This window comes from Rutidosis leptorrhynchoides, chromosome 3, assembly GCF_046630445.1.
Source record: "Rutidosis leptorrhynchoides isolate AG116_Rl617_1_P2 chromosome 3, CSIRO_AGI_Rlap_v1, whole genome shotgun sequence".
Classification (NCBI taxonomy): domain Eukaryota; kingdom Viridiplantae; phylum Streptophyta; class Magnoliopsida; order Asterales; family Asteraceae; genus Rutidosis; species Rutidosis leptorrhynchoides.
In genome coordinates, this window is record NC_092335.1 from 263,278,421 (window position 1) to 263,292,851 (window position 14,431).

At 34.2% G+C, this 14,431-nt stretch overlaps 1 protein-coding gene across 2 annotated transcripts; it reads left to right on the forward strand.

Moving 5' to 3' along the window:
• The first annotated feature begins 7,128 nt into the window (after positions 1–7,128).
• Positions 7,129–13,824, forward strand: LOC139897383 (ATP-dependent RNA helicase DEAH13). Of its 2 annotated transcripts, none has more exons than XM_071880076.1 (12): positions 7,129–7,301; positions 8,097–8,159; positions 8,259–8,337; positions 8,456–8,530; positions 8,609–8,658; positions 8,741–8,801; positions 8,883–9,404; positions 9,596–9,811; positions 9,908–10,138; positions 10,258–10,371; positions 10,494–11,684; positions 12,168–13,824. In XM_071880076.1, the coding sequence occupies exons 2-12, from the start codon at positions 8,119–8,121 to the stop codon at positions 13,608–13,610; spliced, it is 4,023 nt and encodes a 1,340-aa protein (XP_071736177.1). In that variant the 5' UTR covers positions 7,129–7,301; positions 8,097–8,118; the 3' UTR covers positions 13,611–13,824. The 2 variants fall into 2 exon arrangements, with proteins under 2 accessions (XP_071736177.1, XP_071736178.1); XM_071880077.1 differs by having other exon boundaries at positions 7,129–7,297.
• The last annotated feature ends 607 nt before the right edge of the window (positions 13,825–14,431 follow it).

Sequence of the window (14,431 nt, forward strand, 5' to 3'; positions counted from 1 at the left end):
TTCCTTTTAATACGCTTTAAAAAACACTTTAGGTCCTAATTGTGTTTCCATAAACATCTTTAATACGATAGAAGGTTTAATAAACCTTAAAACATTTAATACATTGATTAATTGTCTAAACGGACATACACGACCCGACTAGTTTAGTTTTCAACCAAAACCGAGCATGGTGATTTGGGACTACGCTACCCAAATCCTAATCGAATACAAAAGCAAGATCTTCTTAGAAACCTAGCCAAGATCTCTAATCCCCAAGCTTACCCGAGCCGCCAAGCATGCGAACCTATAAAAATATCAACAACGAGAGGGTAAGCTAACGCTTAGTGAATGATAATATACTACATACATATATATGTATAAAATGGACACGCCACACAAATATCAAATACCGTATACCGAAGCATCCATGTATAAGGCAACTACACTAAACATACCGTACAATCTCTAAGCAACAAGCTAAAGATATCAACAAAGCGTAAGTTCACCAACGACGATGTGAACAACGCCAATAAGCTACACCCGGAGGGTTAGCTACAACACAACAATACAATAATATATATAACAATATAAAACGAATAAGGTTAACCCCTTAACCCATTACCGAATACCAAATGCCACAATGAAGATTGGCCGAGCTACACGAGACTTAGTAATCCGAACCCACACGAGGTTACTATCTTTACAACATCGAGGTTGGCCGAACTACACGAGCCTTAGTAATCCGAAACCACACGAGATTACTACCTCAATAAGATGACCGAACTACACGAGTCACCATGAATCCGAACTACACGAGACTCATTTTAGATAAGATGACCGAACTACATGCATCATCGTAAATCCGAACTACACGCGATTCACTTCTCCAACTCAACCCACGGTCACGGGATTATAAAATCCACCACATCGGGGTTATCCACATCACGACAATATCAACCCTTCGCCATTGAGGTTATAACATCCAAATCACAACCGCGTGTGATAACGTACACACAAGCGTGTACCTCGCCAAAGGTGGTCAACCAAAATGCACAAACGTGCCAATTGGACCTATACACAAGTCCATCAATCCACCTATATGTGAAGTGAGCTCTATGACCGAGAACCACTTCACCCGACCCGCACCCATCCTACACATACTTATGCATATAGGATATTAACACTCACCTTGTCGCCTTGATGAACGCTTCCAAATAATCCACAACTTGCCGAAGGAATTAACCTATCCCATTATCATAAATACCACAACACAATTAGGATGGATTTACAAACCAACCCAAATTCGACACTTAGTGCAATTTCGACCCAATTGCACTTCCAAGCACAAACCGTGCCCAAACTAACCAATAATCACTAACACAAGTGATAATGGTCCTAATATGCCAATTAAACCCGAACACAAGTGTTAAACACTTATCGTTCTCAAAATCGCCCATAAACCCTAATTTTGACCCATAAGGTTAAAATCTCACCATTTACAAGTTTTGACACCAAAACATGTTTAACTCGGTTTCATACTTCAGCTTAATCTATTTTAAGTTTACAAACGTCATCGAATCAACATTCGGGTCATAATCCTCAACAAACCCTAATTTTGACTCTAGTTAAAATTAGTCAACCACGAAAACCCTAAAAGTCTCCAAAACACCAATAATCACTAATGCTAGTGATTGTACACCATTTACAAGTCTTAAACATGGTTAAATCATTAACCAACCCAAAACCCGCCTTTAACAACAACAAACCCGACTATTGGTGTTAATCTCCAATTAACAACTAAATGGGTTTCACCTATGAATCATACAATCAAAAGCCCCAAAAATGAATGATGAACACAAGAATGAAATTCGGAGTTAGAGTTTACCACTAGTATCACTGTGTAGCCAAGAACGAGGAGAACAAACTTGTCAACTACGCCAAAGATCAAATCCCGTTTCTTCCTTTCCAAAAATCCGTTTGAATCCAATTGGGTGTTTGAGTTTTTGAGAGAAAAATGAAATAAAAAGGGAAAAGAAATTAGGAAATGAAAGGAGTGGATGAGGTTAAAGCCTCAAATCTGGCTCAAACGTGAAAAGACCAAATTGCCCTCGAACTTCATTTAAAATTACAAGAATCCGGCACCAAATTGCCCAGAATACCGCGCAGCGGCCTTAATCGTCGCGCCGCGACCTTTGCCTAGGTCTGGGATCATTTTTTGTCAAGCTTCTGATCTGGATTCCAGTTAAATGCCGCGCCGCTGCCTCCTTTGTCGCGCCGCGACGTTCAACGTGGTCTGACTCATTTCCTTGCATACAAGACCTTAACACCCGAATATGTTCCGAACCCTTCATACGCCTATCGTACATACACAATACACCTATAAATCATGTACGGAGAAAAACGGGGTGTTAAAATATAATATAGTATTATATTAATATTATATTAATATTATTATTATAAAATTATTTTATATGGTTATTTGCGAGTCGATATAGAAGGTCAATATAGAGGCATCAATGATCAACAATAATAAAGATGCTTCGTGGCGGGTTAGAGAAAAAAAGCTTCGTGGCTCATAAAGATCCATAATCCATCCGTTAATTAACTATTTAATAAGAAAAGTATAAAGAAATAAAAAAAGAAAAATGCTAAACGTAACCGTAAGAGCTAGATTTAAACATTTATTACAAAGTTAATATATATATAATATAAAACTACAAATTTCTATAAACAATCCAACCCCTGAATTTAAGTATGAAAACCACATCATAATTTAGAAAATTAACACTTTGTAATAAATGCTTAAACATTGGCTTAAGGGCTACGTTTAGCATTACTCATAAAAAAGAATAAAACTTAAAAAGAAAAGAAGAAAAAAAGTTGGTGAAGTTGACGAGTGAACAGTATTTGAAGGGTAATCATAGGCAAGAAAAAACTTGGTCAGTAATAGATACGGTAATAATATTGTTTAAAAAATACATTGATATATATATATATGTATATATATATATGTGTGTGTATATATATATATATATATATATATATATATATATATATGTATATATATATGTATATATATCACTATATACATTAAAAGAGAGTCTCGATTAGCTAATAAATGTTTTCAAAACCCCTTTAACTACCATTAGATTAGAAAATTTACATTATAATACCCCTTGATCCAACGGTCCTTAATCATCCACTAAAAATATTAGCTAATAAATCAATTTTACATACACTCTATTCCTAAAATGCCCTTCTAATAACAAAAAAAAACACGGGATAATCTAAACCCTTTAGAACTTCATATGCAAACCCTAGCTTCAGTCGACTAATTCTCCAGACACATGCATCATAAATCAATCCCAAAAATCAGTCTTTCGATGCATTCATACGAATCAAGAAATTGCACATACATCCAGGACAAACAATCAGAATATTGTTCATTTATTCTAAGGTTGCTCATATACATTTTTCGGTAAATCAATCTCTCACTGAGTTGTTACATGTAATCATCTTCTCTATATTGTGACTTTCATTCATCTTCTTCATCATTTCATCATGATTGCACCTGCTTTTGTTTATATGATTTATATACGGCCTTAGGACATAGATTTGAAATTGTTAGGTTTCGACTCTTATGGAGTCGTGTTTGTGTTTGTTAATTAGGGGTTTGATTTTTTTTTTTTTAGGGTTTTTGATTTGTTTGAATTTTGTAGGGATTTTGTTTTGCTTGCTTGATTTTCTTAGGTAATAAGAGTGTTTAGGTCTATAATTAAAGTTATAATTAAAGCTGATCGAGCCCATCAAAATGTGGGATAATGGATGATTCGTAGACATTAGTTTGGCAAGGTACGTTTCAGTTGCATAATAAGTTTTATAATTTTCAATTTGAGAAATAAAAATAATTGCTATGTACAACGTTTTGCATTTGTTATTTAAAAAATTGTTGCAAAGTATTGCTATCACAAGAAACATGAAACATGCAACACACAATAGATAGGTTGCAGAGGTGGAACTTGAACTCGGATATTGATGAGGCGGGTGTAAAAATTTAATAAATTTTTTATTATCAGCAGGGGTGAACAAAAAAAAAATCTTATAATTATGTAATTTTTTTTAATGTAAAAACAATTTTCCCGCTAAATCTAGGTGGGCAAGATACCCCTTTGGGATACACTATAATCTTCGAGATTAACCTTGAATTGTGCAACTTTCAAACAATCTATTATTAGGGAAAAAGGTTCTTTTTCAGCAACTCCAACAATTGATGATCAGTCTGATCACAGCTCGGATGTACAAATTATAAGTAGAAGTGAGTTTATGAACTTACCTACAGAGAGTGAAAGTGATTCATTCTTTCCTAGCAGTCCCGAAGGTTCATATACAGTTGTCTTTTTCACAATGCCAAAAGGAAAGGTTTGGGTAAGTTACCAATAATTTCACACATACATACATATTTGACCCTAATAGATGAATCTGATGTCCACTGGCACCATATGAAAAAGTTAATGCTTTAATAAAACTCAACAATATAACTTTTTCACGAATCTTTTTTCATAGTTTAACAAGTATCATATTGTTTTTTTATAGCGCCTACTCAAAGAATTTGTTGATTTACCAGAGTTGAAAAAAGGATGCCGTTACAAATGTGTTGATTGCGAGAAAGTAACTCATATATGGGGACTGAAGGAGGAAAAAAAGAAATAAAAACCTAATTTATATGTTTCATCGGGATAGTTTAAGTTTAAGAAATCAAATGCCTATGTTATGCTGGAAGACGACACTCACCCGATACATGGTGATTGTTATTAGGTATATTAACAATATCAATCTGCAATTTTCCATATAAATGCGGATTTGATATTCAGTATGTCAAATTTAGTATTTTCAATCTATCTGTGGATATCTGTTTCAGTCCATTTTGACCATTTGATACTATTAACCTCTATGTATGTATCCAGAGTCTCTTAACGTATGTATGATATATACTCTTAAACTCTTTGACTATTTGATGCAGATTTTAGTTTAATGTTACTACTCCTTTTGTCCCAAAATAATTGTCCTGTTAGACTTTTCAAAATCAATTTATTAAGTTTTGTCTTTAAATATTAGTTGGTTTTTGCTATAACATAGTTGATGAAATTTATATGAATAGATAGATTTTCGAATGTGCTTTCATTTGGTATAACTTTCATTCGATATTATATAACATGAAGAAAGATATTTAAGGTCAAAGTTGAAGAAAAAAGACTCAAAAAGTCAAAACAGGACAATTATTTGGGACGGAGGGAGTATTATATTTACTAAACTTTCTGTGGTAGCATTGTTATTACTACACAATAATAATTATGTTTTACTCAATCAAATTATAATATAAACAACGGATAGTATAGATTAGTGAGAATTAATTACTTGTATTGGTTTCTAATTTTTAATTGGTCAACTTAAAATTTGAAGTTCTAAACATTTTGGATATGTGATATCATTCATACATGATATTACACAAGAATTAGTATCAAAATGAATCAAATACTTCATCTTCTGTTGTTACCTTGTTTGGAGAAACGGAAACTTATAGCCAAATTAATAAAAAATACACAAATACAATATAATATCGTATTAATAAATGATTGGACCAGTCAAAAATCCCGCGAAATCGCGGGTCTTTAACTAGTATATATATAATTTGAAAACCATACAATATTTTTTATTGTAATAAAAATTATAAAATAGATATTTTTTATTAACATTATAATGTTATTTTTATGAATTATGAATGATATATTATTTTATATAATATAAAAATAATTTATAGCTTGCACATAAATTTAAAAAAATTACGTTAATATATTATTTGTTGAATCTTATATAAACGCATGGGATAATGTTGTCAGTTGAAGTTAAAATGTTATTGATAATCGTTAGATATTTAGATGTATGATTGCTATGTTTCGTTTGAAATTTTGACATAATGAAATTTATTTGTATTAAAAACATATATAATTAGATATCTACATAAAATATTATTCTTAAAGATCGGGTTCTAAAATAACTTTTTAGGAGCTCATGTTTGGTGTTTTATCGATTATTTATAAACGGAAGTTAAAATGATTTCAACAGACGGACTCATAATCTATGTGTTAATATTCAATAATAATGTTTTCGATACAAATGTTATCAGTAATAAAGGATTTTTTAATTGTATTATACATTGGATAAGTATCAATATTAATATTATCGACTACTAATTTATACAAATGTCGTGCAACGCACGGGCTCATAAAACTAGTATGTATATATAAATGTATTTCGGGTGATAATGGATATCCATATCCGATCCACGAAACTTTTGATCACCCATATCCATATCCGTTAATCGTCCATTTATATCATCCATATCCATATCCGTTAATCGTCCATTTACATCATCCATATCCATTGTAAATGGATCGGATCGGGTAAATGTCTATGGATGGAACATCCATTGCCATCCCTATGTTGAGAATAACGAAAGTGAAAGAATATATAGTTTCTATTAAAATTCTATAATGATGATGTCATTATTAGGCTAATTTCTTTGTTAAGGAAAAAAAAATCCAAGCCCTTAAGGTGATGTCATTAATCTAATTAATATCTAATTAAATTAAATCTACTTATTTATTTCATGTTTTTCGGGAAAAAAATTCACTCTTATTAATTATTATTATATTATTATTTAAATTGAAAGATAAGTTCTCCTTACGAGATGAATTATGTTATATATGTATGCGAAATACACGTCTCAATAAAAGGTTCTACTTTAGAATTTTTTAACAAGGAAAATAGTAATTGTGATGAAATTTGAAAGATGATGGTAACAGAATAAATGTAGTTCATTTATTCCGATCAAGTTAAGTACATCAATGTAAAAATAACGAAAAGTTTCTTAGTTGGAATCCGTCGGGTCATTAAACTTAAATGACTTTAGCGTTTAAATTCACTTAAAATCTAAACTATATTATTAAATTGTTTCGTTTAAATAAACCCGTAATTTCACATGTCATTTATTTAAGACATTTTAATATTAGCTACCGATGGAGTACTTTTAGCCTTTCACGCTAAATGGCCTCATTTACAACAACCCTAAAACCCAACTGCCGCAAACATTTAACCCTCCCTCATGTACCACAACGCTAAAACCTAACTTCCCTGTACATCTCCAATCACTCGTGAAACATACATCTTTCCCATCGATTATTCTTCTTCGTCCCTGTAGTCTTCTCCTCCTCCTCCTCCTCCTCCTGCTACATAGACAGACAGACAGACACACATCTAAGTTCGTATGTATATATATGTTTTATATTTGAGTGCATCTAGTTATAAAAAAGCTGTTGCTTTAGTTTGAATTATAGTTATCATTACATTGTAGTAACATAAATGAATGTAATAACAATTTAGCTTGTTTAGCCTGTAAATTAGAAATTTGAACATAAATTTACTACTTAATTTAGTGATTTTTATCTTTAAGTAACAATTGTGTTGAATATGATAACAGCAACTATATTGATTGTAAATGTTATGTCAACTGCAGTCACTCAACTGCAGGGACTGAACTTCTGTTTAAATATATTAATTTTATTTTATCACTAGGCACTCCCTTGTTGCAAACTATTGTACGAAAAGTAGGTTAGATTGCATCCTTTTTTTTTTTTTTTTTGTTATTATTCAATCCAGGGTTCTTTTTACTCCTTTTTCAGCTGTTTTTTTTCTTCACTTACTGCGAACACATACGCCATTTCTTGGTTTGATTTATGACAATTAATATGATTTGTTCGTTTGAATAATCAAAATTTTGTTTAGAGTCAATAGCAGTTTCTTTTACGACTATTACCATTGAATTGATATATCTGTATGTCATGCTGTGTACTGCAAGCACTGAAAATTGGTTAATATTAGAGGTGAAAATATTGAATTGTGTTCATGGTATAATTGTCACTATGAAATCGTGTATTATGCTGGAAGCTATTTACTCCCAGTTTCTAAATTATAAGTAAAAATATGAACTTTTCAGTTTGAAGATGTTTGTAACTCCAGTATTGTTTTTTTATGGTTACTAAATGCTTTTTTATCCTCAGATAAATTTAGCACGAAACGGTCATGTTCATGGAGGGTGTAGAAAATAGATCACATTTACCGAGGTAAATATAGGAAGATGATTTATACTTTTAGTTTCATTACATCATCATCAAGCTTAATAACTAACTATTCATGATGTCTCTCTACTCTGTTTACTTAAGCATAAATGGAGATGATAGCAATGTATTGATCTTGGCACCAAAGAAAAAGAAGACAAAAAAAGAGAAAAGCTTGAATCGGGTATGTCGTGATACTATAGATTTGTTGTTTAATATTCGAATAAATGTTAGCTTTTTAAACAAGGGGTTAATGTGTTGCTACTTTGCCTTTTTTTTTTTTTTTTTTTCTTCGTTTAAAGGGACCTCTAAAGTTGAAGAAAAAGCAAAGCTCTAAACAAAGCAAATCCCAGAAGAGAAAGCTAAAGAAACTTGAGGTTTGTATATCTAATCCATAAATCTTGTTAAATTTTTTTATATTTTGTTTGATTCAAACTTGAACATGTTGTATGCAGGAGGATAAGGAGAAATCGGTTCTTTTATCTAAGAGTCTTGAGACATTAGAGTAAGTAAGCTTCTGTTGGATACATAAATTGACACGTGTGTTGTAAATTTATTGAGATTTATTCGGTTTAATCTTCAATCAGAAAATACAAGCTTCAAGATGATGCATATTCACTTATGTGGTCTTCTAGCAGTTTGGGCCAGGTTTGAAACTTTAATAGCGCACGTGTTTTTTTAAAACAGTCTTTCAAAATTATGTTTAAGTGAACAACTAAATATTTATAGGTTGAAACTGCCCGTGAGAAACGCAGAAGAGAAATGCAGTTTGCTAAGACGGGTTTGGTACTACAACATAGTGACCGTCCTTCAAAAAGATTAGTCAATGGTAATGGTTCCTGTGAGATTGAACCTGATTCAAATGAAATCTACTCCGATTCAGGCGAAATAGACGACACCCTTATCAAAACCATGAACATAGATACCAAAATCGCTGATAGAGTTAAAGGTTCTTGTGTGATCAACCCTGATTCAAATATAATCTACTCTGATCCAGGCGAAAAAGAGGACACTCCTGTTCAATCCATGATCATAGATACTAAAATCGTTGATAGAGAAATCATAAATGTTGAACCTGTTCATATAACATCTTCAGAACCACCATATATTGAAAGAGACGAAGACATTAGTGCTCTAGAGACTCTATCGTCTGTTAAGGAACTTGATCACGAGCACACTGATACATCAATGATAGAAGATCCCAAAGCTTCATTACCTATATCTAGCCCTGATAGCGTGGCAAAGCCAATGGTACGTCTTATTAGTTGCTTGATAATTTTGGTCTGGCTGAATTCAAGTGCTGCATAATTGGTAAAAGTCAAACCTGGTCAACATCCGAGTACTCCTGACCGACTGAATATTATATGAGTAGCGATTTTGCAACCTTGTCGTATTCCAACCTAATGTGAAGTTTTGAAGTGATGTTCATATATATGTTATAGGTGGCCGTCAGCTCTACAGACAGTGGGACCCCCATGCCAAAACCTGTCGCTGTCCCTACGGTGGTCCGTGTATCGAGACCAGAGGATGTTGAGAGCAAGAGGATGGATCTTCCTATTGTCATGATGGAGCAGGAGATTATGGAAGCTATATACGAGAATATTAGCGTTATCATTTGTGGAGAAACAGGGTGCGGTAAAACAACCCAAGTCCCCCAAGTAAGTTTTTTTTTTTTTTTTTTTTTTTTATAATATATTAATTTTAAATATATCCGCTGGGAACTTTCTTTATGATTCTTGGCTGTTATTTTGAAGTTTCTGTATGAAGCTGGTTTTGGTTCTAAAAGTTGTGATGGTCGAAGTGGAATTATCGGTGTTACGCAACCACGCCGTGTGGCTGTTCTTGCAACTGCAAGGCGGGTCGCGTTTGAGCTCGGTGTTGGTTTGGGGAAGGAGGTTGGTTTTCAAGTTAGACATGACAAGAAAATTGGAGACAGCTGTAAAATCAAGTTCATGACTGATGGAATATTGCTTCGAGAATTGCAGGTTTCTTTTAGTATCGTGTTTAAAGATTTTACTGAAATTATTGATTAACGGTGAAGTGTTTTCACATTGTGAAGTATACTTAATTTTATGTTAATGTTAATATCATGTTTATTTTACAGAATGACTTTTTGTTGAAACGATATTCGACCATAATATTGGATGAGGCTCATGAAAGGAGTCTGAATACGGACATACTTACTGGAATGCTTTCTCGCATTATCGTTGAACGTAAGGTAATGTAGCTATAAATTTTTTGGTTCATTATACCTGTTCTTTCAATCTTCCCTTATTTTTATCCCTGAAACATATGCTTAGTTATTGTTAGCTAAGTGGTTCTATCTTGTGTTAATTGCAGAAAATTCATGAACAGCAGATTGAATACGAGTTATCGACAGGAAAAACAATTGGCCCTGACAAAAAGATCTTTCCGTTAAGGCTCATATTAATGAGTGCAACGATGAGGGTTGAAGACTTCGTTTCCAATACTAAAATATTTGCTAATCCACCACCCGTTATTCAAGTTCCAACCCGACAATATCCTGTAACCGTACATTTCTCAAAGAGAACTGGTATCGTGGACTACATTGGTCAAGCTTATAAAAAAATAATGGCGATCCACAAAAAACTTCCATCTGGTGGAATACTTGTATTTGTGACGGGTCAACGGGAAGTCGAATACTTGTGCCGTAAGTTACGGAAAGCCTCTATTGATATGACCAAGAAAAAGTCAAACGTAAATAATGAGGTACCGGTTGTCACTAATTCTAAGGATTTAGACTTGAATGAGATTGATGAAGCGTTTAAGATCGAAAATGACCAACAAACTGACAGGTTTAGCTCTTATGATAACGAAGATGATTGTGATTGGTCAGATGATGATGATGACGATGAATCTTATGAATCGGATGACGAAAGCGATTTGGAGGTAGTTAATGATAAAGAGAATCGTGTTACGGAAGATACCGATTTTGTTAACGTTTTAGCAGAAGACGGGAATTTTGATTCACTGAAAGCCGCTTTCGAAGCTTTAGCCGGAAAGAAAAGTTTCGAAAGTGCTCCGGATGATCCTGTTTTAGCCGCTGATTTGAACCAATTAGAAAATAATTCCTCGGTGAAAAAAGAGACAAAAGATGGGTCCCACAGTGCGTTGTGTGTTTTACCCTTATATGCGATGCTTCCTGCATCTTCACAACTTCGTGTGTTTGAGGACATGAAGGAAGGCGAGCGGTTAGTCGTCGTAGCAACTAACGTTGCCGAAACGTCTCTAACGATCCCGGGGATAAAGTACGTGGTTGATACGGGACGAGAAAAGGTCAAGAATTACAATCCGTCTAACGGAATGGAAACATATGAAGTCCAGTGGATAAGTAAAGCTTCTGCAGCTCAACGGGCCGGAAGAGCTGGAAGAACGGGGCCCGGCCACTGCTATCGTCTGTATTCATCTGCCGTCTTCAACAACATATTTGATGATTTCTCGACCGCTGAAATCTTGAAAATACCTGTTGACGGTGTTGTTCTTCTCATGAAATCCATGGGTATTAAAGAGGTACCGTACTCACTTTTGTTGATTTCTGTACTCATATGTTTTGTTTGCAGTCTAGGGGTGTTTAATACTTGGTTTCAGACCGGTTAACCCGAAAACCGAACTGAATGAAAACTGAAAATCAACCAAACCGAATTTGACTTCGATTTATGGTTTGGTTTCTGTTCGTTTTTCAAATTTGAATTCGGTTTTTGGTTCTGTTTTTTTTTAATTCAGTATAACCGAAAACCGGATTTTACTATTATTAATATGAAGACGAAAAACCGTTTTTAAAATCAAATGTCAAAATTTTGATGTAATATGAATAGTTTGATTAAATTATAATTTTTTAGGTTTAACCGGATCCGAACCGAATTCAAATTCGGTTTTGGTTTTCGGTATTGCCTTCAATATTTTCAAAACCAAAGAAACCTAGGAAACTGAACCGACTAGTTTGCACACATGTTTTTTTTTTTCTAATTTATTTTCTTTAAATAACTTATGTAGATTACAAAGTTCCCGTTTCCTACCCCGCCCGAAGCTAAAGCCTTGTACGAAGCAGAACTCTGTCTCAAATCTCTCGAAGCAATTGATTGTGACGGGAAGTTAACTCCACTCGGGAAAGCAATGTCACATTATCCGATGAGTCCTCGTCATTCGCGAATGCTTCTTACCGTTGTTCAAATTCTAAACAACGGAAACGGTTCTGCACGTCGTAACTTAACTCTCGGATACGCGCTTGCAGCCGCTGCAGCTTTAAGCTTATCGAATCCTTTCGTTATGCAGTTCGAAGGAGGATCAGAAAACAATGAAAGTGTTATCGGTAAGGAAGAAAAACGGAAGAAGAAAAAATTAAAAGAATGTTCAAAAACGTCTCGTGCGAAATTTCATAACTCTACCAGTGACGCTTTAACTGTAGCGTACGCGTTGCAGTGTTTCGAACTATCGGAAAATCAAGTAGAATTTTGTGACGAGAATTCGTTGCATCTTAAAACGATGCAAGAAATGTCGAAATTGAGAAAACAGCTTCTGCATTTAGTGTTTAACCAAACGTCGACTGATACACAACAAGACCTATTATGGACTTACGGAAAAAAAGACGATGTCGAACGCGATTGGATGGTTTACATTAACAAGCATCCGTTAATGTTAAACGAAGAGGAACTTTTAGGGGAAGCTATATGTGCTGGGTGGGCTGATAGAGTAGCAAGACGCGTTAAACGAATTTCGGAATTATCTGAAGAAGAGAGAAAAGTTAACGCAACCCGTTATCAAGCTCACAAAGTTAACGAAACGGTGTTTCTTCATCGTTGGTCGTCTGTTTCGAGAACCGCACCCGAGTTTGTGGTTTTCAGTGAACTTGTTGAGAGAAAACGCCCGTATATACACGGAGCAACGAGTGTAAAGCCAAAATGGCTTGCGAGATATTCATCGTATCTTTGCGTTTTTTCCGCTCCGCTTAAGGACCCGGAACCGTATTACGACCCGCAAACCGACCGGGTTTATAATTACGTGAATACGACTTTTGGTGACCATTTATGGCAGCTTCCGATACAAAGTTTACCTGTGAAAGATGAGAAAGTAAAAGCGAATATTTTTTGTTGCGCGATGCTTGACGGAAAAGTGTTACCGTGTGTGAAAAAGGCGAGGAAGTTTATGGGGGCCCACCCAAAGAGTGTTTTAAAGCCGGAGGTATCTAGTCATAAGAGATTTGGGAAACTCATTTACGAGATAAGAAAAAGGAACATTTATAGTTGTGATATGTTAAGGAAGGTGTGGGATGAAAATGCAAGAGTATTGTATGATGAACTTTTGGAATGGTTTCAAGAGGGATTTCGGGATAATTTTGACCATTTGTGGGAAAAAATGCAGCGAGAAGTCCGTTTGGGTCCTGATGAACGGTTTGCCAAGCTAACAAAGAAAGAGAAGAAGAGAAAACACGTATGTTGAACCAGGTGGCGTCATCGAAAGCGAAGGTGTAGGTACGTGTTGCGAGGACTTTATACTGTTGTAACAGATGTTATTGTTACAGACAGGTTTGTTAGAAATCGTAACTGGTTACACAAAATTTTGTTTGTTTTATCACTTGTAGAAACATGAATTTGTAATAGCTAATTATTGAAGGACTAAATATATATTTCTAATTTAAGTTATCAGAGTGAATTACTGCAACCCTTGATCTAGAGTTAAGTCTGTTGATTTTGATTATGATGCTCTTCTTTAAAGTCTTTTTTACTGCTACAATGCAGGTTGACTTTTGTTACCCACATTATTAGGTCATTTAATGGGTCAAAACTGGTCAATTAAGGTATTAATATGCAGGTCTGAGTGAGATTTATTGAGTCATTTATTAGGTAATACTAGTATGTCTCTAGGCTGTACGGGTCATATAATTGGTCAAGATGGGTAACGTCTGAAGATTGGGGCTTGTGGGTTAGTTAATCAGTCAAAAATTGGTATATCTTTAGTGCCTGTCGAATGGGTCGGGTAAACTTTTAATTGTGACATTCAGAATTTGTAATATGGGTCTTTTGGTTTATCCACAAACACTTGTTTTTACCTTCTTCCATATATTTCAAAAACATGAAATATGCTTTTAAAAAACAAACTATTAATATGTGGCGTCAGTTTTTGAGCTTTTTTACCCTTCAAAAAAGTTTACAAAGGTGCTTGAAAAAGCTTTATAAACACTTTAATGGTTTCTATGTTTAGTGTTTCACAGTAGCTAACTGACTATTTTTGATAAATTCATCAAATATATGCATTGACAT

Excerpts from the sequence above, each read along its gene's own strand:
- LOC139897383 (XM_071880076.1), top strand. The coding sequence starts at position 8,119 with ATGTTCATGGAGGGTGTAGAAAATAGATCACATTTACCGAG. Across the intron at positions 8,531-8,608 it reads GAAAGCTAAAGAAACTTGAG|GAGGATAAGGAGAAATCGGT; the intron begins GTTTGTATATCT and ends TGTTGTATGCAG. Across the intron at positions 11,685-12,167 it reads AATCCATGGGTATTAAAGAG|ATTACAAAGTTCCCGTTTCC; the intron begins GTACCGTACTCA and ends TAACTTATGTAG.